Source organism: Aotus nancymaae, unplaced genomic scaffold, assembly GCF_030222135.1.
Source record: "Aotus nancymaae isolate 86718 unplaced genomic scaffold, 86718_ANA_hifiasm-v0.15.2.pri h1tg000003l, whole genome shotgun sequence".
In the NCBI taxonomy this organism is placed as follows: Eukaryota; Metazoa; Chordata; class Mammalia; order Primates; family Aotidae; genus Aotus; species Aotus nancymaae.
In genome coordinates this window covers 67,427,137-67,452,197 of record NW_026988414.1, presented here as the reverse complement: position 1 = coordinate 67,452,197, position 25,061 = coordinate 67,427,137, and the positions used below count along the sequence as shown (strand labels likewise).

The following is a 25,061-nucleotide window of genomic DNA, read 5'->3' as shown; positions in this document are numbered from 1 at the left end:
CAGCCACTAGAGCCGGCAACCCCAAGAAAAGGCAAGGAATGGATTTTCTCCTAGAGCCTCCACAGGGAGGACAGCCCTGCTGACACCTTGATGTGGGACATCGGGTCTCTGGAACGGTGAGAGAATATATTTCTGTTGTTTTCAGCCCCCTAGTTTGTGGGTGTTTGCTACAGCAGCCACAGGACATTAAGTACTCGGCAGCAATGGCTCCACAGATGCCTTTTCTGCTATTTTCCAGAGCAAGTGGGGAACAGGGAACCAGAGGGGAGCCCACCTCCACTAAGTCCAGTTGGGGGCTACACCATGTGGAGCTCTGACCAGCGGCAATGCTTTTAATCCTCATAACAGTATCTACTGGAAGAAATCATTATCCCTATTTTTGAGGACGAGGAAACAGGCTCAGGAGGACAAGAGAGTCATGCCAATTATTGCTCCACAACTCGTCTCATCAGGGAGTGCCTCCTTAATTGAGCTGTCTTGGGCCTCCTCTCCCACCCACTGGCTTGTGACACTTGATTTCCCCCTAACACTCTACAGTCCTCAGCATCAGGTAAGTTGGCAGCAGGTCAGAAGAGAGGCTAACGGGCAGTGCACAGATTCAGGCTGCTGTCACTCACTCTAAACTCTAGTTCTAGCTCTGTCAAAGAAGTGCAGCCCTAGAGAAGACCTTCGCCTTCCCCGGGCTCGTGGCTCTATCTGTGAATTAAAAGTGGGGTTCTCTGTTCACAAGCATCCTTTCTGTTTGACTTGGGCCCTGGGTTCAAATCCCAGCTTCTCCTGGAACCGTGAGATTCAAGTCTCCCAGCTTCGCTAAGGTTCAGTGTTCTCATGTATAAAATGAGAGGAGTAACAGTGCCCAGCGGAGAGGGTTGTCCTGAGGATTAAGACGTCCTGAGATGATGTGCAGAGCCCCGGGCACAGTTGGGCCACACAGTGAGCTCTTAGCAGTTGTCAGTGAACACTAATCATGCTAGCAACTCTCAGCATTCTTATTTGTGGTGGGACAGGTTGAGGAGCCCTTATCTGAAATGCCTGGGACCAGAAGTGTTTCAGATTTTGGGTTGTCTCAGATGTCGGGATATTTGCCTTATACCTATTAGTTGAGCTCCCCACGTTCCAAAATCAAAAATCTGAAATGTTCCAGTGAGCATTTCCTGTGGGTGTTGTGTCAGTGCTCAACAAGTTTTGGACTCGGAGCCTTTCGTATTTTGGATTTTTGGATTTGGGATGCTCAGCCTATAGTAGTAGATAACTTTCCGGTCTTGCAACATTGGACTATTCCGAGATAAACACACCCAGATCAAGCATCACTCCCTCCTTATGTAGAAGGCAAACCTCAAATACCATCCATTCCATCCCTCCCCATGACCAGCACACGGCAGGTGCTCAAAAAATGGTAATTGCTGGCTGAGCGTAGTGGCTCACGCCTATAATCCCAGCACTTTGGGAGGCTGAGGCGGGCAGATCACGAGGTCAGGAGTTTGAGACCAGCCTGACCAACATGGTGAAACCCCATCTCTACTAAAAATACAAAAATTTAGCCAGGCATGGTGGCAGGTGCCTGTAATCCCAGCTGCTCAGGAGGCTGAGGCAGGAGAATCAAGTGAACCTGGGAGGCAGAGATTGCAGCGAGCAGAGATTATGCCACTGCACTCCAGCCTGGGTGACAGAGTAAGACTCCATCTCAAAAAAAAAAAAAAAAAAAGGTAATTGCTTACTCCCAAATGGCACTTAACCCCTTCCTTTCCTCAAACCCAAGACCCAGGAGATTCAAAGACCAAAAGTGGAACTAAGTTCACCATCAACCTTGGCACCCCGAGCCATTTCCCCCAGGCTCATCCCATCAGGTGGCTGGGCACTGAGTCCAGCGTCTCCCCTCCTGTGCCTATCACGGACTTGGTTAACACTTGGGGATGTATGCACTGAAGGGTGTCACCTGTTCAGCCCCCAGAGCAAGCCAGAAGAATCCCCTCTGGAGATAGGGGGTTCAGTGGGGACAGGAAAGGGTACGAGGTCCCTCCCTATCCAGAACAAGGCAGGGCTCCTACGAGCCTAGAAGGGCCCAGGAGAGAGAAAGGTTGTTCACCAGAGGTGCAGTGAGATGCATGGGAGAAGGGGCATGGCACAGCCTTTTCTTCCAGGTCTGCTGAAAGCTGAGCCCCAGCCCTCAATATCTTCCCTTTCAATCTCAAAAAAATGTAGGGTTCCACCTGCAGAACACGGCCGGAGCGGGGCTCGATCACACGCAGCTTCTTGTCCTTGCATGTGGTGGTGAGCAGGCTGCCGTCCGTGTTGAAGGACATGCAGAGGATCACATCCGTGTGGCAGTCGATCATCTTCACCGGCTCGCCAACATCCAGGTTCCAGATGAGGACCTGCGAGGGCAGACGCGCAGGAGGTGAGGTCAGTGGCTGCTGGGGTCCTGGGATGTTTGTCCCCCATCCACACAACTGCCCTGGGGGAAGCGCCCCATGGAGGGCCTGGGGTGTGCTGGGATGCAGGATGGGTTATTGAGTTCTATATGGAAAGGTTGATACATCCCTGTCACACAACCCCATCAATATCCTTGGTCAGATGCCAGCCCCAGCCTGGGCTCAGTTTATGGAAGAGCAAGAAGGATGCACGTTCCTTGCTAGGTCCCAGGTGGTCAGCTCACCTTTTTTGGGGACGTGCCTGGGGCTAGGGGCTGAGGCTCCACTTTTTTGCCTCCAGCAGCTTTGGTTACCCCTTTTGCCACCTCTTAGTTAAGCAGTGGCCAGGCAAAGGGTGTGGGCTGGAAGGGGCTTCTCCACCAGTCCATCAACCACCAGAGAAGGCAGAAAAGATGCCTCCGACCTCTGTGGACCCCAGGAATGACAGGGTGTACGGGAGATGCTCAGTTGTGTGTAGTGAATGAATGAATGAGCTAATGAACAATTGAGGCAATATTGGTTGCTTAGGAAATAGCAGTGCTTCCTATGGGCCCCCAAAAGGCCCCCTTCTCTTTCCCGATCCCCCCCTACCCAGCTGCCTGCCCATTGCATACCTTGTAGTCGTAGCCAGCGCTGAATAGGATGTTGTTGGTGGTGGGGTGCCACTCGACCAGCCCCACACGCCGGCTGTGCCCATGCAGCTCCAGGAGTGCCTCCGTCATGTTCCGCTTCAGACCGCCCTCGGGGATCTCCCAGATCCGCACCTGCAGAGGGGGGTGAGGGTCCAGGCTGAGTGGTCAAGGCCAGGAGGGCCCTTGAGGAGAGGTGCCTCTTCCCTTGGACACCAGGCTTTCTGAGATCTGCCTGGTGAGGCACCTCCTGGCTTGCGGTGGTGGGCAAAGCCCAGCTGGGGCCTGCTGGGAGGTCTCCGGGTGTGGCTAGAGAGGAGAGAGACCATCTCTCTGCCTGTGGGAGGTTTTCTCTGGGAAGTCTCTGCAGACCTGAGAACTGTTATTACTAGTATGTTGCTATTGCTGTGGCCTAGCCCAGCTAGGAAGAACATGCACGAGGCCCTTTGAGCAGGTGTTGTACTAAAAAGCCTATCCTTGCTTCACACGCCACATCCTTCTAGGAGACTCTGCCTTCCTACTACTCTGCTCAACCCCACTTTGGCTGTTTGAACCACATGGCCTTACCCCCCACTCTGTCCCTTACCCAGGATGGACCCCTGAGCAGAGGGAATTGCATCCGGGAGGCTGGGAGGCCCTGGGTCTCTCCTGAGAGATGGTGGACTGCGGGACGGAGACTGATCAGATGTTGGGGCCTGAGCTGAAAGGATGGGGAGAGCCTGGATATAGCTGCTATTTTCAGTCTTGTGGATGCTGATAAAGAAGCAGAAAAAGATGATCTGCAGAGAGGAGGATGGGACATGCAGAGAGAAGCAGAGAGGAGACCATGTGGCCCCAGAGAGAGAGACTGAGCAGTTTCCCTGCAATCTTGGAATCACCTCCCTGATTATTTACATCAGCCCTGGTAGGCTTCTGCCACTCAAACCAAACCTCCTCTGCATGGCTTCAACTGTTTCATCCATAAGGCGGGCGAGGGGTGGGGAACATCCCCGCCCTGCTTCACCTACTGGCAGAAGAAAAAGACACAATGGGATAACAGCTGATAAACTGCAAAGTGCTCTAAAGGCCTAAGGAATTGTAAGTGTTATCATTATCATTAATATTACTCATTAGAGTCTAACTGGTTGGAGAGGAAAGAGCACATGTGACTGTAATTTAGGACACTTTAAACAAAAAAAAGAACCTTTCAGCCTGAGCAACACAGTGAGACCTTGTCTCTACAAAAAAAAATGAAAATTAGCCAGCTGTGGTGGCACACGCCTATAATCCCAGCTACTCGGGAGGCTGAGATGGGAGGATTGCTTGAGGCTGGGGGTGGAGGTTACAGTGAGCTGAGATCCACTGCACTCCTGCTTGGGCAACACAGCAAGACCCTGTTTCAAAAGAAAAGCAAAACCCAAAAACAGTAACACGAAAAAAATTCTTTCAAAAATCTGAACTCCACCCTTGCTAGTAAAGAGAAAAACAGGAAAAACAGCTTTGAGATACCATTTATAATCTGCTAAAATAGCCAACCAAAAAAATAATACTGGAAGTTAGAGATTGAATCGATGTTGGTAGTATTATAAATCAGAGTAACTCTTTTGGAAGCAATTTGGCAGTCTTTAGTAGGAGCCATAAAGACATTTCTATTATACTCTTTGACCCAGTAACTCTACTCTTAAAATACAATGTAAGCAAAAATCTCCATGCATGAAGATGTTCACTGCAACATCATTTATATGGAAAACACAGAAGCACTGTAAGTGATCAACATTAGGGGGACGATGTGATACATTATATCAATATGTTATACTAGTCAATTGATTATGATTCCAAAGGCTATGAATAAACACAAAAGCATGTTAAAGAAAGCAAAGGCCAGGTGAGGTGGTTCACGCCTGCAATCCTAGCACTTTGGGAGGCCAAGGCAGGAAGATCACTTGAGCCCAGGAGTTCAAGACCAGACTGGGTAACATAGTGAGACCTCACCTCCACAAAAAGTTGAAAAAATTAGCCAGGTGTTGTGGCATGCACCTATAGTCCCAGCCATTCCAGAGGCTGAGGCGGGAGGATTGCAAGCCCAGGAGTTCAAGGCTGCAGTGAGCTATGAATGTACCATGCACTCTAGCCTGGGCAACAGAGTGAGACTCTGTCTTAGAAAAATAAAAAAAGGAAGAAAGCCAAAGGCAGACCAGAGGTCCTGGGAGCAAAGCTAGGAACTGGGGTGATCAGGGGAACTCAGGGAATTCCTTAGACAAATTTCCCTTCTTGGTGCCTCCTCCTCAGACTGGAAGAATGAACATTTTCCTCACGTGTGTTCCCCAACAGAGCCAGCTCCTGTGCCTGTCGACTGGGAGGTTTCAGGGTAAGAAAGGCAAGTTCTGTCAAGGGTTTGGGGTCACCCTTGGGTGTGCCATTCTGTTTCAGTAAAACCGTTTCAAAAGCCCACTTGAGAAGAAGTTGATAATTAGGGGAGAGTCTGAAATACTTTCCCATCCTCATTATCATCCCCTTTGGTGCTTCCAGCCCTCTGTAAAGTTAACACTCCCACCCAGTTCTGCCTCATAGTGTGGGGGTGGAATTGGGGGCGGGGAGAGACGTGTAGGGGGCCCAGAATACCTTCTTTCCTCAACAGCCCCTGCACCAGGGCACTCAGGGATGAAGACTGCTCTGGAAGTGGCTAAGAGGGTGCAGGGGAACTAGCTGCTGGGTACATAACTCCACAGCCACCAAGAAAACACATTCCTTCTGCCCCAAATGGACTGCAGAAAGGTGACCCTAAAATTAAGAGACTAATGCCTGGGCTAGGCACCCACATATCACAGACATGGACACATAAACACACACACCTCTTTCTTTTCACCCAGAAGAGATACTATTACACCTGTTCTTTTTCAATCTGCTTTACTCACATCATAGACAGTGGCCGTCTTTCCACACCACTCCATGAAGACCTACCTTATCTTTTTAAGTGTCCAGGGAAGCATCTGTTGTATGACTGTTCCATGATTAATATAATCAACCTTTATTAATTTACATCTAAGTTCTGTTCACTTTTATTTATCTATTTATTTTTGAGTCGGAGTCTCGCTCTGTCACCCAGGCTGGAGTGCAATGGTGCGATCCTGGCTCATTGCAACCTCCACCTCCCGGGTTCAAGCAATTCTCCTGCTTCAGCCTCCCAAGTAGCTGGGATTATAGACCCAGCTAATTTTTGTATTTTAGGTAGGACGGAGTTTCACCATTTTGGCCAGGCTGGTCTCTTGGCCAGTCTGGTCTAGAACTCCTGACCTCATGATCCACCCGCCTTAGCCTCCCAAAACACTGGGATTACAGGTGTAAGCCACCGTGCCCAACCCACTTTTTTTTCATGGCTGCAATTCATTCTATGATGAACATGCTCGTAATAGGAGTTTGTGTATTAGTGTGACTATTCTTGTAGGAAAATGCCTAGAAGTGTTTCAAATTTTTTATGGTTACTGTATAATTGTCACCAAAAGCTGTCCCAGGTTTTAACCCATGGAATCTGAGACTGCTTCCTTATGCCTCTAAAACTACACCTTTTAAAAACTGGATTTTTACCCATTTGATAGGTCAAAAATGCCACCTGTTTGGATTTGTGTTCCTTCCATTCTTAGAAACACTGAGGACAGGCTCACATTTGTAATCCTAGCACTTTAAGAAGCCTAGGTGGTAGCTAGTTGTTGGGGTATTTGCCGGTAATCCCAGCTACTCAGGAGGCTGAGGCAGGAGAATCGATTGAACCTGGGAGATGGAAATTGCAGTGAACTGAGATCGCACCACGGCACTCCAGCCTGGGCAACGAAGTGAGACTGTCAAAAAAAAAGAAGACTAGGTGGGAGGATTGCTTGAGCCCCAGAGTTCAAGACTAGCCTGGGCAACATAGTGAGGCCCCATCTCTATAAAAGAGTGAAAAAATTAGCTGGACATGGTGGCATGCGCCTGTAGTCCCAGGTACTGGGAAGGCTGAGGCAGGAAGATTGCTTGAGCCCCCCCCAAAAAAAAAGAAAGAAAAAAAAATTACTGAGCATCTTTTCTCATGTCTACTGGTTACTCTTGTTTGCACTTGAGTAGGAAGCTCTAAAGCTTTCAGATTCAAAGGGATGAGCTATTTGGCGGCAGAGGATTCTGTCTAGGCATGTCTCATACCGTATCTTGGTGCATAAACATTGACTGAGGCAGAAGAGTTGCCTCTTGCCATCAAGAAAGATCTTTGAAACCAAAAGCTGAGCCTCATTAACTCCACTATCACTTCCCGAGGGCCTCCTGTGAGCCTGTGGGGTGCGGTGCTGAGCCTGCCCATGCCCACAGACAGCCTGCGGGGGCACAGAGCTGTTGGAAAGCTTGAACCCATCTGTTAGGGGGACCAGGGTGGGAGGGTCTGGGAGGAGCAGTGGTGGAAGAGAGGACATTAAACTAAGTTTGAAAAGACAGATTGGGATGTTGGAAGGGGTGAGGAGGCAGAAAAATGCCCAGCGTGCGTGGGGTCAGGCACAGCAGGTAGGGAAACTGCACGGGGTCAGCCTGGCTTGTGTGGAGCAGCCTGGCTGGTGCCAGAGGAGGCCAGAGGTCATGTGTGTCACATTTCGTCACTGAGGCTCAAAGAAGCCCTGCTTAGGCCCAGAGTCTCAGAAAAAACTCTTTCCCAGGACACCCTAATTCCTGAGCAACCCAGTAACTGAGGCATCTCTGAGTTACACCTATGCCGGGGTAAGGTAGTGTCACATGGGGGGCTGTGGTGTAAGCTCCAGCCTAGGCTCTAATCCCATTTACTAGCTGGGTGACTTTAGACAAGCCAGTTACCCTCTCTAAGACTCAGGCTCCTCATCTAGAAATTAGAGACTGTACCTGTTAGAGGTGTGTGGGGTCAACTAAACTGGGTGCCTCCGGAGCCCTCGGGAGCGTGAAGCCTTCTAGACACGTGAGCTGACTTGCTGGGGTGACAGCTTTCCCTAGGAGCCTAGGGGCTAAGCCCAGGGGATGGGGGCGGGGGCAGCTGGTGTCTGTGCCTACGCTGCAGCCCCTTGACTGGGTTCAAGTCTCATTGAGTGAAGGGCTACAGATGGAAACTGACAGAGCTGTTTTCACCGAGAACTGTCGGATGTAGGGTCGCAGGCGGGGTTCAGGGGACTCAGTGAATAAACATCCCACAGAGAGGGAGGGAGGTGCCTTGCTTTATCCCCATTTGATACCAGCCACTTCCCTCCCTGAGTCCCGGTTTTCTCATCTGCACATTTACTTTATTTATTTATTTTTTTTGGAGATAGAGTTTTGCTCTTTCGCCCAGGCTGGAGTGAAGTGGTGCCATCTCAGCTCACTGCAATCTCTGTCCCCTGGGTTCAAGCAATTCTCTTGCCTCGGCCTCCCAAGTAACTGGGATTATAGGTGCCCGCCACCATGCCCAGCTAATTTTTGTATTTTTAATAGAGATGAGGGTTCACCATGTTGGCCAGGCTGGTCTCGAACTCCGGACCTCAAGTGAGCCACTGCACCTGGCCTTCATCTGCACATTTAGATAGTATTAGTTGATCTTCCCAACTTTTCTGCTTTGACATCATTGAATACATTACTGGGAGAAGGAGACTGGCTCTGCTTGACCCATGGCTACAGCAAACAGTTGGCACCACATGCTACAGAGCGCAGAGGAGGAGCTGGAGTTCCCAGTGGGCCCGAGTAGCTGGGAAAGGAATTCCAATCTCTTAGTATTTAAGGGATTTGTTGAAAACAGAGTGGCTAAGGCATGGGAGGAGCCCTGTGGATCTGCTCAGAGGTTGCTCTGGGAGGTTACTTCAATTCAACAGGAAATTCAGTAGCGTTTGCCAAACCGGATTTCTGGAAGGAAAGGGTGGAGAGAAGTGGCAAATCACTCTTTCTAGCAAGCCAGCCATGCTGGGACTGCCCCCTTCACAGGTCCCTGGGTCAGAGCCTTGTTTAACTCTGTTACATTCAATCCCACAGAATATACTTGGCTCCTCTCTCTGCCAAACAGATTAGATACAGGGGAACCGTTTTTAGTCTCAAGTAGCTGTCAGTCCTGTTGGGGAGACAGCAGACACTGCAGACAAGGCAAAGGCAAGGCAGCTGATAAGGACAGTTAATAAAGCTACAAAAGCAACTGTCCCTGCACACAGGAGAGGGAGCAGCTGGCCAACGAGCAAGAAGCTTTGTGGTCTGACAGCTTCGTTAGAATCCAGGCTCTGACCTTACTGGCTGTGAGATTTCCCCCAAGTTTCTTAGCCTCTCCAAACATCTGTCTTCACACCTGTAAGGATAATTACACCCACACAGCAGAGCTGCTATAAAGAATAAATAAAGATAAAATGTATACACTACCAAGCAGATTACCACAGAGTAACACTTAAGGATGCTTGCTTACTATTAAGGATCATACCCAGATTTTATAGTGGTCAAACTTTAGGTGTGATTGAGTTATAGTTTTCTTTTTTTTTCAGACAGGGTCTTGCTCTGTCACCCAGGCTGGGGTGCAGCGGTATACACACACACACACACACACACACACACACACACACACACACACACACATATATATTATGTAGAGACAGGGTTTCGCCATATTGCCCAGGCTGGTCTCAAACTCCTGAGCTCAAGTGATCTGCCCGCCTCGGCCTTGCAAAGTGCTGGGATTACTGGCGTCAGCCACCAAGCCTGGCTGAGTTACGTTTTTCATGAGCACTTTGTTGCCCCCTGTGTAGTCAATACATATAATATAAAGTTTGTCTCCATTTTATGGAACATAAATTGCAGCATAAATTTCATCTTTAAAATGCTTACATGATTATGGAGGTGTCTGGCTGGATCTCTGCTTTCTGACACTTTGAGGGTCATGACTGCTAGTGACTTAGGGCTAGGGCTGTTAGCCCCTCTGATGACACTGCTCCTAAGGGGCAGAATTCTCCATTTAAGGGATCTGCTGCTTATGACACAGCTCTAACAAGCTGACAGCACCCACTGTCTGTATATGTGGCATAGAAGTGCAGAGGAGGAGCTGGAGTTCACTGTGGGCCTAAGCAGCTAGGAGAAGATCTGAAATCCAACCCCTTAGCAGCTACTTCAAAAAACAAACAAATCTGTTTAGGGTAGTGTGGGGAGGAACAGGACAGTATCAGATATGGTTTCTGGGCTGGGTGTAGTGGCTCACCCTGTAATCCCAGCACTTTGGGAGGCCGTAGGGGGGCAGATTATGAGGTCAGGAGATGGAGGCCATCCTGGCCAACATGGTGAAACCCCATCTCTACTAAAAATACAAAAATTAGCTGGGCACGGTGGTGCGTGCCTGTAATCCCAGCTACTTGGGAGGCTGAGGCAGGAGAATCATTTGGACCAGGAAGTTGGAGCCGAGATCATGCCACTGCATTCCAGCCTGGCAACAGAGCGAGACTTTGTCTCAAAAATAAATAAATAAATGGTTTCTGGGCTGGCCCAGTGACTTACTCCTGTAATCCCAGCACTTTGGGAGGCGAGGCAGGTGGATCTCTTGAGTCCAGGAGTTCGAAACCAGCCTGGCCTACATGGTGAAATCTCGTCTCTACTAAAAATACAAAAATTAGCCGGGAGTGGTGGCGTGGGCCTGTAGTCCCAGTTTCTTGGGCGGCTGAGGCACGAGAATAGCTTGAACTCGGGAGGTGGCAGTTGCAGTGATCTGAGATGGCACCACTGCACTCCAGTCTGGGTGCCAAAATGAGACTCTGTCTCAAAAAAAAAAAAAAAAAAAAACAGATACAGTTTCTGTCCTCGAGAAGCCTCCATTTTAGCTGTATACAGTACACAATCATTGGCCCCAAGATCTCCATCTAACCAATGCACAGAGATGATGTCTGGGGCCAAGTAACTGTGATGTCTCCTGCAGTGAAAAGAGAAAAACTTGAAGGTGTTTGCTTAGGGGCCAGGAGGCTTCTGGAGCTCCCTCCTCCCCGTTTTTTGTCAATTATTCTGTTCATTCTAAAAATTGAGTTTATCATCATTCATCTAAACAAGAGGTAGAATCTGAAAGGCTACCTCGATTCTGACATCTTCTGAGCACCAGACACACAGTTTCCCAATATGGGAAACAAATCCCACCAAACCCAGGGCGGCAGGAGGGGCGAACTGAGGACCCAGAAGGGAAGCATTGTTGAGCATCTACTGCTGAGAGTCCTGGGAGGGTGTTGCTAGAGGGGACGTGAAGTGGCCGATTTGGGGCTGCATGCGTGAAAGGTCATTGCTGCCTATTGCTACTATGATGACTGATGACTGTCCTTGCACAGATAAGGAAACTTGCCCAGGTGTCACAGCTGGGAAAGGAGGAGCTGGGATTCAAACTCAGAATTGCAATCAGGCAGACTACCCTCCTCCTCTCTTCCACACCCCTGCCTGTGCCCATACCTGATTTTTCCTTTTTCCCTGGGCTGGACCCAACCCCCCGAGGAGGACATGATCTGTCCTTCTGCTTATCTATTCCAGGACACAGGGCAGCTCCCTAGCCCTAAGTATCTAGAAATCACCTTCCTTGGGGATAGCTTGGGGATCAGACAATGTGCCAGGCCTCCCAAGGGATGGTCAATCCCACCATATAGAGCGGTCTCCCCTAATTCACTGCTGTGCCCCCAGCACAGGGAACCACGTCTGGCATGTTCTAGTGCCCACGTCATATTTACTGAATGAATGGACCCAAGATTCCCCAGAAGACTTCCTGTCGAAAGTCCAGCAGTGAATCCCAATGTGGGTGAACAGGCTGGTGATGGGCTGGACAAATGGGGACTCATCCCTCTAATCCTGATTTGGAAGGGGGACATGGGTGGAGGATGTCTTTCCTGGATTTTGAGGCTCAGTATTCAGCCCAATCTTTTTTGGAAATCAGCCTCCTATTTGGAAGCTCAACAAATAATGAGATACAGAGGAAAGAGCAGTGTCCGGGGAGCCTGGGTCTCTGATTCCCAGTCCTCTGATCACCCATCACCAGGGCAAGTTATTTATATATATATATATTTGAGATGGAGTCTCGCTTTGTTGCCCAAGTTGGAGCGCAGTGGCATGATCTCGGCTCACTGCAACTTCCACCTCTTGGGTTCAAGTGATTCTCCTACCTTAACCTTCTGGTACCTGGGACTACGGGCCTGTGCCACCACGCCTGGCTAATTTTTTTATTTTTAGTAGAGACGAGATATTACCATGTTGGCCAAGCTGGTCTTGAGCTCCTGACCTCGGGTGATCCACCTGCCTCGGCCTCCCAAAATGTTGGGATTACAGGTGTGAGCCACCGTGCCTGGCCTGGGCAAGTTATTTAAACTCTTGAGCCCCCACTTAAGGAAAAGGAAGTAACAGTTAATGTCTATGGAGTTCTTACGGGACACAAAACACTTTTATATTCATCTAGTTCTCAGGGCCCAAGATCTTTCTTATTTTACAGTAGGGCAACTGGTACTCAGAGAGGTTAAAAAAAAAAACTAGTCCTAGATCACAGAGCCTGGGAGTGGCAGAGCCAAGATTTGAACCTAGGCCGAGGGACTCCTGAGCCTGACTGCTGAGCCATGGAGCCATCCTGCTGCTTTCTCTGTGACTGCTAAATCATTGGTGAAGACCCACTCAGCTCACCGGCCCCTCAGAGCTACCTTCCTCCTACCTCTACAAGAGTGCATCACTCCCTTCCAGCTCCAAGAGGTATTGGTTCCGGAGCTCGGGAGGCAGGGATGTGCAGGAGGCAGGGTGGTGGGTGGCTTCCAGCAGGGCTGACATTCTGTCCATCCCACCCCCAGCTCCTCAGGGAGGGGCATCATCTACAGGGTGAGGAGAGCAGATGCAGGATGGAGGAGCTTGAATAAAAGGCAAAGGAAAGATGTGGAGCAAAAGGCGTCGGCCCTGTTCTCCCCCCTCCCTCTCTCCTGGGATCCCTCTCTCCCTCTCCTTGAAATGACAGAAACCTCTTTCTCTCTCTGCGGCTGCTGGCCCCCAGAGAAGGGCTGGGAGCGTGAGGCTTGGAAACCGATAGCGCCCTTCCCTGCCGCCTGCCAGCCGCCCTCCCTAGCTGCGGCAGAAGCTATAAAAAGCGCAGCCTTCAACAATAGGTGACATCACCCAGCGGCGGAAAAAACTGGATTCTGCCAGATGCCAGGGAGAGTTATGGCCCCCACCCCTCCCTCGGGCCCAAAGCCCCTGGGGAAGGGCCTAGATATGTTCTGCTGGATCCCTGGCGGGATGGAGGCCAGACTCCAGAGGATCTCCTCCTGCTGGATCCTGGGGAACAGGGATTGATTTCACTGGAGGTTGCAGGGCTGGGGGATATGGGGAAGGAGCTGGGGAAATCAGGGGTTGTGAAATCCAACCTGCATCCTCTGGATCCTGGGGAACGGGGATTGATTTCACTGGAGGTTGCAGGGCTGGGGGATATGGGGAAGGAGCTGGGGAAATCAGGGGTTGTGAAATCCAACCTGCATCCTCTGGATGTTCTGAGAGACAAGTGGAGGGCTGGGGGTGAAACGGGCAGGCACTACCAGGGGAACTGGGCCAGATCTGCTGTGAAGAGTCTCCCTCTGGGCCCCTGTGGGCTGGTGCCGCCCCCAGCCCTGTATGTAGCACAGTGCCTGGCGCACACAGCAGCTCTGCCGACTGACCTCCCAACTCTGGGTCTGAATGTCGTTTCTGGTGCGCAGCAAGTTGACCATTCCAGCTGCAATGGGTGGAGGGAGGGTGACTCGGCAGCCTGAGCCTCAGGTGTTTTGATGGGGGCAGGGAGGCCCTGGCAGCACTGCTGACCTCCTGTCCGCCCCCCGGAAGCTGCAGATTCCATCTCCTTTATACCCCGTCCCCTCCCAGGCTGCAGCAGGGGCCGCCTCTCCTGTGCACTCCCCCAGCACTCAGGTTGGGCCCTGAGGAGAGCAGACAATGTGATGTAAATGAATGTGAACTGTCGGCCCACCATGGCCCTGAGCCTCAGTTTCCTCCTCTGTAGAACCAGGGCCACTAGTGAGGGGCTGAGAGTGCAGACCTAGAAAGTCCAGGACCTTCCTAGGATACAGACTCCCTGCGTGACCTTGGGCAAGGCACCTCCCTTAGGGCCTCAGACTGCCTCCTCCAGGAGAGGCTGGGATCCAGCCTCAGGGACCTGTTGGCTCCAATGCCAAGATCTCTAGCCCTGAGGCGGGGAGGGGTGGACAGCTGGGTAAGATGGGGTTCGAGGTTGTGCTTCTGGGGCAGCTGGCCTGGCAGCCGGAGCGAGAGCTTAGTTCTTCTCTGATCCAGAGACTTAATCTCCTTGTCTCTGGATCAGCAGCCTGGGCCAGCCCCTCCCTTCCTGTGCCCTGAGCCGGGGCCTTTCCCTTGACTCCTCCAGCCACACCCCTTCGCTCTTCCCTTCTCTCCACTGATCCACCTGCATCCAGCTAGCTCAGGCCCCATGTCCTGCATAAAGCTGTGTGTGACCCCCTCCCTCCACACGGGTCCCCTTCCCTGGGTCTCTGGAGTGTGTAGTGTTTCCCATGCACCACACTCGGTGGAGTCCACTGATGCTCGGACGGCTTGAGAAGCACAGGTCTCACTGCAAAGTTGAGCTTCTCACCCTGCATCCTAAGCCAGCTCTCCCGGGCCCAGCTGCCCTTCACAACCTCCCTTCCTGCCCACTCCTCTCACGGACCCCCACCCCAGGGCTCCAGCCACACCAGATGACTCTCCTTTTCCTTTTTTGTTTTTTTTTTTTTTTGAGACGGAATCTCGCTCTGTCACCAAGCTGGAGTGCAGTGGCGCAATCTTGGCTCACTACAACCTCTACCTCCGGGTTCAAGCCATTCTCCTGCCTCAGCCTCTTGAGTAGCTGGGATTACAGGCACGTGCCACCATGCCCAGCTAATTTTTGTATTTTTAGTAGAGACGGGGTTTCACCATGTTGGCCAGGATGGTTTGGATCTCTTGACCTCATGATCCGCCTGCCTTGGCCTCCCAAAGTGCTGGGATTACAGGAGTGAGCCACTGCAACTGGCCAGACTCTCCCTTTTCTAAGTGCACTGTATATGCATTCCCTCCAGGCCAAGCACACCAGATATACTGGGTCTCTTCCTGGGACTCCTATAACCCTTTTTCTGCCTGTCAAAGTCCTGCTTCTCCAAAGTCCAGCTAACTACCTCTCCTCCCTGCACCTTGGTCAAAACTAATCCCTCTCTTCTCTGTGTGCATAGCCCTTTGCTTGACCTAGGTGGATTCAATGACCTCATTGTGCCCTATATTTTGGTGGGTGGGCCCTGCCCCCTACCCCCTGCCCCTCTGCTAGGAGGGAGATGAGCAGGCATCAGTGAGGGGCCAGGCATACTACCGGGCACAGGCCAACATTCATCCTCATCACAACTGCCAAAGGGAGGTACCTACTGTTTCAGAGGCAAGCAAAGCCGTGGCTCAGAGAGGCCAAGTAACGCTCCCTTGGCCACCCAGATGGTAAATGGTGAAGCTGAGATTCCAGCCCAGGTTCTACCAGATCCTATGGTTGAGCTCTTTGGACCCAGCAGCCAGGGCAGTGCTGGGCATACTATGGTATCTCAATCAGTGTGTGCAAAACTGAAGAGAGTCTCTTGGCTCACGTGGTTGGGGATGCATCTTTATGTTTTTCTTGGACACAAACCATGGATGTCTTGTTTACAAGCTGGGGTCCTAGAGGATGAGGCATATATCAGGTTAAATAAGATGCAGAGCTAAGACTGGGAAGATCCTTCTCACCCTGAGTCAGGCAGGAGAAATTGAGACCTGAGGAGGGACCCAGGTGGCCAGTGATTCCAGGAGTCCTGGTCCAATCTGTCCCCGCTACATCAAGAGGGGCACTGCTCTTCTCTTATCCCAGCTGGGTCCCCGGGTAAGACGGGAGCCGCTGGGAGGGGCCTGGCTCTTCCAGCATTGGCTGTCTGTGATGAGGAAACTGACAGAGCACGGCTCTGCAGCAAGCGGGCAGGTAAAATCCCTGCTCCTTTACTTCCTGGCTTGTGACCTACGTCCCAACCCTCAGTTTGCGGGTGGCAGTGCCTGTCTCACAGAGTGGCTGTAAGGGCTAAATGGATGTGAAACGCCCAGCCCAGAGTGGACAGAGGAGCAGCCCTGAGTTCCAGGGCCATCTACTGACTGCTGGCTGATGAGAGCAGCTGGAGTCAGCCCTCCCTGCCACTCTCCCAGCACCTCAGCAGGCAGGGACAGAGCCAGCTGTAGTCACCGCACTCCTTGGGCTCCCTGAATCCAGGAGAGAAGGATGGGCAGCACCTCTGCCCACTGAGCCCGGGCCTCTCGTGCTGGCCACTGGGCTCTCCAGCCCCTACCAGCCCATCTGCCTCCTTCCCAGCCCAGGAAGCGACCAGTGAACTCCTTGTGTCCCCAGCTCCATCGCCTGTGCCCTTCTTTCTGCAGCTCTGGCCTCCCTATGTCCTGACCCCTGAGCACTGTCCCTAATTTGGTTCTGGGGCTGCTGAAGCCTGATGGACTGTCTTCACCACAGGCTCTTGCTCTCTTTGCTCCCACGGGCCCTGCCCTCACTGCTGCCACTTTTAGGAGTCCTCTGTGACTGATTTTGGGCTGGTCAAGCCCACTCCACCCTTTCAGTCCCCTCCTCACCACTCTCCCATGTACTAGGTTCTATGCCAGCTGACCTCACCCCCAACGTATGAACTGAGGGTGGCTATTTACTGCAAATCTCTCTGTCTTTGAATAACTGGACTATCTTAACTTACTTGTTCATTTGTTTATCTTTCATTCATCCATCTACCCACCTATCATACAGTCATTTATTTACTCAGTCATTCTTTCACTCATTCATCTATCCATTATCCATATACTCATTCATCTCTCCATCAGTGTAGTAATCCATCTAACAATCCATCCATCCATCCATCCATCCATCCATCCATCCATCCAACAATCCATCCATCCATCCATCCAACAATCCATTCATCTATCCATCCATCCATCCGTCCATCCATCCATCCATCCATCCATCCATCCATCCATCTATCCTATCCAACACCTACTAAGCATTTATTAGGTACCAGGCCCTGTGCTGGATGCATGAGGTTCAGAACCAAATAGGTTATGGCCTCTGCTCCCAGGAACTCACAGTCCAGTCTGGGAAGAGAGGCAGACATGAGCTCTGAAGTTCCTTCCCATTCCAACATCTTGAAAATCTGACCTGTACCCAGGCTCTGCCAGTGAGTACCAGGCAGATGTTTGTGGTCTGACTAAAAGGCTGGGATCTTCCTTTACCTGGAAACATCAGGGGTTTAGGCTGACCCTCCTTCATCTGGGAACACCAGGGCCCTCCTCACCAGCTCAGCTGAGGCTCTGAAATGTCCTCTTTCCTCCAAGTTGGCATGCTGATGCTGCTCAGGGGCAGTGTGGAACACAGTATGGGACTCTCCCTCCAGAAGGCTACTGCCAGCACCTCTGACCCTACCTCCACTGGTCAAGGCTGGTCTGAGGAAGGAGTGGCCAGAATGCAGTTTCAAATTTCACTTTCCCTGGATCCTTTTTTTTTTTTTATTTGAGAGGGAGTCTTGCTCTGTCACCCAGGCTAAAGTACATGGAGTGCAGTGGTGCGATCTCGGCTCACCGCAACCTCCGACCCCCGGGATTCAAGCAATTCTCCTGCCTCAGCCTCCTGAGTAGCTGGGATTATAAGCATGTGCCACCATGCTCAGCTAATTTTGTGTTTTTAGTAGAGACGGGGTTTCTCCATGTTGGTCAGGCTGGTCTCGAACTCTCGACTTCAGGTGATTCGCCCACCTTGGCCTCCCAAAGTGCTGGGATTACAGGCGTGAGCCACTTCGCCAACCTAATTTTTGTATTTTTAGTAGAGATGGGGTTTCACCATGTTGGCCAAGCTGGTCTCGAACTCCTGACCTCAAATAATCTACATGCCTCAGCCTCCCAAAGTGTGCTGGGATTACAGGCATGAGCCACCATGGCCGATCTCTTTTTTTTTTTTTTTTTTGAGACAGAGTCTCATTCTGTCACCCAAGCTGGAGTACAGTGGCATAATCACAGCTTACTGCAGCCTTGACCTTCCAGGTTCAAGTGATCCTCCCACTCAGCCTCCCAAGTAGCTGGGACTACAGGTGTGCACCACCACACCCAGCTAGTTTTTTTCTTAATTCAATTTTTTGTACAGATGGGGGATCTCACTGTGTTGCCCAGGCTGGCCTCAAGTGATCCTCCTGCCTTGACCTCCCAAAGCACTGGGATTACAGGCGTGAACCCACTGTGCCCTGGCCACTGTCCCTGGATTTTTCATCTCCCTCTCTAAATTTTCTCTTTCCTCCTTTCCCTCCTGTCTCCATTTCTCCTGTCTATTCTCTCTGTCTCCTCCCTGATCTCTCTTACTTATCTCCCTTCTCCTGTTTCTTCTCTCTTCTCGTTGAATGGTGGAACACATGGAGTTCAAACTGTGGGTCTCCCTCCCTCCTTGTTCATATTCTTTCTCTCGCCCTTTTTTACAGAGCATAGATGAATACTGAATCACACACTTAATTTTTAAATTCTAATTCTCAACTACAAAAGCAACACCTCCAAGCTCAATCACACTGAAAACCAGATCTGTGGAATCCAGCAGGGATTTGCTCCCTCGGTTCATTCCTGGCTCCCTTTCCCCCGGCCCCCACCCCCCGCCCATCTCAGGGCTGGCTGGAAGGATGACAAACAGGAGGAAAGAAGGGCAAAGGGTGAAGGAAGAGGGGAAGGTAGGAAGAGAGGCCTCCCAAGGAAGTGGGGAGGGGCCTGAGCCCACCCTCCTCGAGGAGCACCCCTCCGCTCACCGATGTGTCCTCCGAGCATGAGGCAATGATGTTGTCGATGAAGGGGTTCCATTTGATGTCCAGCACATTTCCCTGGTGGCCACAGACCTTGGGGTAGTTGGGCTCAATCCTGCCTGTCTGCAGAGGAGAAAGAGAGAGAGAGAGAGAGAGAGAGAGAGAGAGAGAGAAGAGAGAGAGAGAGAGAGAGAGAGAGAGAGAGAGAGAGAGGCGGGGATTAGTTTGATGGCCCTGGGGTGGTCTTGGATGGAGTGTCTTTTTTCTGGGCCTCTCGACTGGACTGGAAGGTCCTGAGGGCCTACTTGTGATTTATTATTTTGTTTTATTGTATTTATTTATTTGGAGATGGAGTTTTGCTCTTGTTCCCCAGGCTGGAGTGCAATGGCCCAATCTGGGCTCACTGCAACCTCCACCTCCTGAGTTCAAGTAATTCTCCTGTCTCAGCCCCCCGAGTAGCTGGGATTACAGGTGCATGCCACTACGGCCGGCTAATTTTTGTATTTTTATTAGAGATGGGGTTTCATCATACTGGTCAGGCTGGTATCGAACTCTTAACCTCAGGTGATCCACCTGCCTCGGCCTCCCAAAGTGCTGGGATTACATGCGTGAGCCACTGCCCTCGGCCAGCTTAGTTAATTAATTAATTTATTTATTTTGAGTTGGAGTCTTGCTCTGTCACCCAGGCTGGAGTGTGATGGCACCATCTCGGGTCTCTGCAACCTCCACCTCCCAGGTTTAAGCAATTCTTCTGCCTCAGCCTCCGGAGTAGCTAGGATTACAGATGCCCGCCACCACACCCAACTAATTTTTGTATTTTTAGTAGAGATGGGCCACCATCTTGGCTAGGCTGTTCTTGAACTCCTGACCTCATGATCCACCCGCCTTGGCCTCCCAAAATGCTGGGATTACAGGCGTGAGCACCGCACCCGGCCCTGTGTTTTATTTTTGTCTTTGGGCCCTACTGGGCCAAGGCAGGCTGGGCCACGTTGCTCTGCGGTCGTGTCCTCCTCAACACTGAATGGTGCCCAGAGGCTGCACAGCCATGGTGGGGCAGGCTGCTGCTTGTTCATACACACCTCAGCAAATGAGGAAAAGGTGCCCCTGCATCAATAAAAGTGTTTAAAGTTAAACTGTTACTATCCACTGGAATGACCGAAGCCCGGTCCGCAGCAGCCCTGCCGGCACACACACAGGCCCACATTCTGCCCCGTTCACGCACACCCAGACGCTGGGGTGCACCTCCTCTCCCCGGGGCCCACACTCCCCGCCTAGCCCAGGGCACAGTCAGGTTTGGATCAGAAGGAGGCTCTTTCCCGCTGCTCCAGGAGTCAACAGAGCAGGCTGAATCTGAGTCCACTTAGGCACTCTTACACGAGCGAGCCATTCACTCTATGATATGAATGGGCATCCTTGGGCAGCGTACATCTTGAACACCTGTATACAGTGCCCTGTGTTGAAAGCATAGTCTTCAGAATTGCACAGGCCTGTGTTTGAATCACAGCTCTGCTGCTTTTTAGTTATGTGGCTTAGAAAAGTTGGCTGGGCACAGTGGCTCACACCTGTAATCCCAGCACTTGGGATGCTGAGGCAGGTGGATTACCTGAGGTCAGGAGTTCGAGACCAGCCTGGCCAACATGGTGAAATGACGTCTCTACTAAAAATACAAAAAATTAGCTGGGCATGGTGGTGTGTGTCTGTAATCCCAGCTACTCAGGAGGCTGAGGCAGGAGAATTGCTTGAACCTGGGAGGCGGAGGTTGCAGTGAGCTGAGACCGCACCATTGCACTCAGGCCTGGACGACAAGAGCAAGACTCCATCTCAAAAAAAAAAGGGAATGTTAATTTCTCTCTCTAAAATGAGAATAGCAATGTCTACTTTTTAGCATCGTTGTGAAGATTAAGTGAGCTAATATGCTTAGCAAAGCACTTAGTGAAGAGAATATCAGTAAATGCTCAATATATGACAGCACTTATTATTGCACAGCGTAGATGACACCGCCTCCAGAAAGTCTTCCCTGGTCCCTTAGTGGGTGAAGGTCTCCTCCTCTGTGCCCTCACAGCATTCTGTGCTTCCCTCCATTGTAATACAACCAGGCTTGGCACGGTGGCTCACGCCTGTAATCCCAGCACTTTGGGAGGCCGTGGCGGGCAGATCACCTGTCAGGAGTTTGAGACCAGCCTGGGCAACATGGAGAAACCCCATCTCTACTAAAAATACTAAAATTAGCTGGGCATGGTGGCACATGCCTTTAATTCCAGCTACTCGGGAGGCTGAGGCAGGAGAATCTCTTGAACCCGGGAGGCAGAGGTTGTAGTGAGCTGAGGTCACGCAGCTTGCGTGACAGAGCGAGAATCCATCTCAAAACAACAACAACAAAAACTACAGCCGTATCTGATTTGCAGTTTGTTTCTATTTGTTTGTGAGCAACTGAGGACACAGTCTGTGTCCTCCTTGTTTCTGAATCTCCAGCCCCTTACAGGTCTGGTACCCAGTAGGTGCTCAGTCCATGACTTCCTGCGGGGGGCGAGTCCACAAAAGGATGGAACAAGTGTGTATGGGTGTGGAAGGGCTGTTCCATGTTTAGTGGCTACAAAGGTGGCAGAGAAGGGAGCGGGGATTGTGGGCAGAAGCTCTACCTCCATCCCTCAGGTCTTTTTCATGCCGCTTTTTTGGGGAGCTTGGAGGAAAGAAGGCAAGGAGGCTTCTCCAGTCGCTGCCCATCTGCTAACAGTGGGTAGGTAGTCAGAAAAGAGGGGGGTCTAGGAGGTCATACGGCTCCCTCCCTCAGATTCCTCATCAGAATAATAAGGAGGAAGAGAACCAGTTTCTGCCAAGCCCCTGCTACTGCACATGCCTAGCGCTTCCCAGTGAGATGAAGGAGAGTTATTTCAGTGTGTGTCCTGCCGTGACCTCTTCCCCACCACTTCCCGTCTGCAGCTCTATCGGCTCATTTCCAGATCGTTTGATCTTTTGCAACAGAGCCATGGCAGGACGGGCAGAGGAAAAACGAGGCAGCGAAAGAGAAGGAAGAAAAGCCTCAGAGGATGGACCCAGGAGAATTTCACTGATGTATGTTGTGGGAAAATTACAGGATAGAGAAAAAGAATTTGGAGACTGTTGGTATCAGTAATGAAGGGGCTCCCTTTCAATATTCTAAGAAAGATGCAATTAGGTTTGGAATATATTTTAAATTACTTCTGGGCTGTTAGAATATGATTGTTTAGACCAGGCACGGTGGCTTACGCCTGTAATCCCAGCACTTTGGGAGGCTGAGGTCGGTGGATCACCTAAGGTCAGGAGTTTGGGACCAGCCTAGCCAACATGGAAAAACCCTGTCTCTACTAAAAATACAAAAATTAGCCAGGCATGGTGGTGGGCACCTGTAATCCTAATTAGGAAGCTGAGGCATGAGAATGGCTTGAACCCAGGAGGCAAAGGTTTCAGGGAGCTGAGATCATACCACTGCACTCCAGCCTGGGCTACAGAGCGAGACTCTGTCTCAAAAAAATTTTCTTTTTAATTTTAATGTTAATTTTTATTATTTTTTTGAGACAGAGTCTCACTCTGTTGCCCAGGCTGAAGTGCAGTGGCATGATCTTGGCTCCTTGCAACCTCTGCCTCCAGGGTTCTAGCAATTCTCCTGCCTCAGCCTCCTGAGTAATTGGCACTATAGGTGTCAGCCATCACTCCTGGCTAATTTTTTATATTTCTAGTAGAGCCAGGGTTCCACTATGTTGGCTAGGCTGGTCTTGAACTCCTGACCTCAGGTAATCAGCCCACTTTGGCCTCCTAAAGGCGTGAGCCACTGCACCCAGCTGAATCTGATTTTTAAAAAAATGAGACTCTAAACAGAGGCTGGGTCACATGTGACTCTGTGATTTATTAGGGTTACGACATTGTCTTTAACTCTCGAAACAGCCTTGTTAATTAGGTATGAGGAAATTAAGGCCCAGAAAGTTTAAGCTACTTGCCCCAGGTCATGCAGCTGAAAGCAAAGCTGGGATTTTCTCACAGGTGTGATTCTTAAAAGTGAGTGTTCTTGAACCCTACTGGTCACTGTGGGCCAGCTCCCCTCCCGCCGCGCTGGCTTTTCATGGGCAGATAGGCTCTGCATCATCTGCTTCCACAGCTCACTTGCTCTCTGACGGAGTCATTCCTTCCATCTGATCTCAGAAGCTGCACTGGAGTGTTCCCTGAGCAAAGCTGTCTGCATTGTCTGCATTAAGTGTTTGGCACCCAGCCCAGCCCAGCCAAATCTGAGAGGCACCCAACCAGTCAGTAGGTGGCCATCAGATAACAGGAGCTTCTAGCCAGCAGCCCGTGGGTGAAGCACTGGAGGGGCAGGTTGGGCAACATCACTGGAACCTATTCAGAACAGAAAGGAACGGATTTAGAATGGGGAGTGGACAGAGCCCTGCACTAGGGAAGGAGGCAAGTCTTTCTAGAGACTGATAAGCTCCATTGCTTTAAAAAAAAGTTTGAAAATCACTTTGCTTTCTTCTTTTTTTTTTGAGATGGAGTTTTGCTCTTGTTGCCCATGCTGGAATGCAATGGTGTGATCTCAGCTCACTGCAACCTCTGCCTCCGGGTTCAAGCAATTCTCCTGCCTCAGCCTCCAGAGTAGCTGGGATTACAGGCATGAACCATCACACCTGGCTAATTTTGTGTTTTTAGCAGAGATGGGGTTTCTCCATGTTGGTCAGGCTGGTCTTGAACTACCGACCTCAGGTGACCTGCCTGCCTCGGCCTCCCAAAGTGCTGGGATTATAGGCGTAAGCCACTGCGCCCGTCGGAAACCACTTGTCTATAGAGACATCAAGCAAATTTAAAAAATGCAATTATTAACTCCAAGAAAAAATGTTGTCTGAGAAAGCTAATGTAGGCCAGGCACAGTGGCTCACACCTGTAATCCCAGCACTTTGGGAGGGCAAGGCAGGTGGATCGTTTAAGCCCAGGAGTTCAAGACCAGCCTGGGAAACATGGCAAAATTCCACCTCTACAAAAAATACCAAAAAAATTAGCTGGGCATAATGGCACATGCCTAGAGTCTCAGCTACTGGGGAGGCTGAGGAGGGAGGATTACTTGAGCTCAGGAAGCCTAGGCTGCAATGAGTCATGATCATGCATCTCCCCTCCAGCCCGGATGACGGAGTAAGACCCTGTCTCAAAAAAAGAAAAAGAAAGAAAAGAAAAGAAAGCTAATGTGATCACAGTGCATAGTGCTTTATGTACAATATTTATGTGATTGTAATAATGTAAAACCTGAATATTTATATCTTAAACAAGAATTGTGCTATGCTGTACTGGGAAGACAGAGGCAAGGAACGTGTGTATGTGTGTGGAGTAAGCAGGGAGACAGAGCTGGAAAAGAGCTAGAGCCTCCTTTTCCATAATGGGAAGCCAATAGGCCATGTCTAATATTTGAAAATAAGATGCAATGGTAAAAGCATGTAATTAAGAAATATGGGGGTAAGTGCAAAAAGAAACAGCTGACACCAGAGTAGGAAATGTGGGGGTGTCACAAGACGGGACAGGGATTGTGGTTCTAGGCAGTGGTGGGCTGTGGATGCTTAACAACTGGGTCTCCAGAGAAAAAAGGCCCTGATTCATAGAGTTTGCCAGTTCTGGTGGTGTAAGTATTCCCCCAGTCACTGATTTTAGGTTAATGCCATCAAATACAGACATAGAAGAAGCTCTCAGCACATGCTTATAGAATATTTCCACTATGCAGATGTAATAGGCACAGATCATCACCTCAAGAACACAGAAAACAGCGAAGTAATTGGGAGCAGTACATTTTTAATGTTTAGTGCCTCTGTTTTTACTACAATTTAATTGTAAGTTTATTTAATGTAATTTTTAATAATGGCTCTGTTTCACAACTAGCTTGCAAAACTTCTAAATTCCTAAAAATTTTACCAGTAGGCTCTGATGAGCCGGCACAAGCCAACGCCAGCATGTCACTTGCAGGGCTGCAGGCCTTAGAGTCTTATTAGACTTTCTGACCTCTGCACATTTATTACTTTAACAAACGTAAAAATTAAAGAACAAACAAAATGCCTCTGCCAAATGTTCTAAAGGAAGCTGATTGTAAGGTTTTTTTTTAATTTTTATTTATTTTTTATTTATTTATTTTTAATGCGACCAGTCTGCTCCCCGAGCCCCACATATGCCTCTGTCGTACAAGTTACTGTTCTGTATAGTGGGTGGAACCAGAGACCAACCCTGGCTCTGTGCGGCTCCAGAGCCTGGCT

The 25,061-nt window shown here is 50.3% G+C and overlaps 1 protein-coding gene across 8 annotated transcripts in view; it reads right to left on the bottom strand.

Moving 5' to 3' along the window:
- Window positions 1-25,061, bottom strand: part of CORO2B (coronin 2B) — a 148,470-nt gene that overhangs the window by 13,610 nt on the left and 109,799 nt on the right. For all 8 annotated transcript variants that reach the window (XM_012451351.2, XM_064382072.1, XM_012451355.3 and 5 more), the window contains exons 3-5: window positions 18,811-18,927; window positions 3,026-3,175; window positions 2,211-2,375 (exon numbers count right to left, since the gene is read on the bottom strand). In XM_012451351.2, the coding sequence (XP_012306774.1) occupies window positions 2,211-2,375; window positions 3,026-3,175; window positions 18,811-18,927 (432 nt within the window). The remainder of the gene's footprint in view (window positions 1-2,210; window positions 2,376-3,025; window positions 3,176-18,810; window positions 18,928-25,061) is intronic.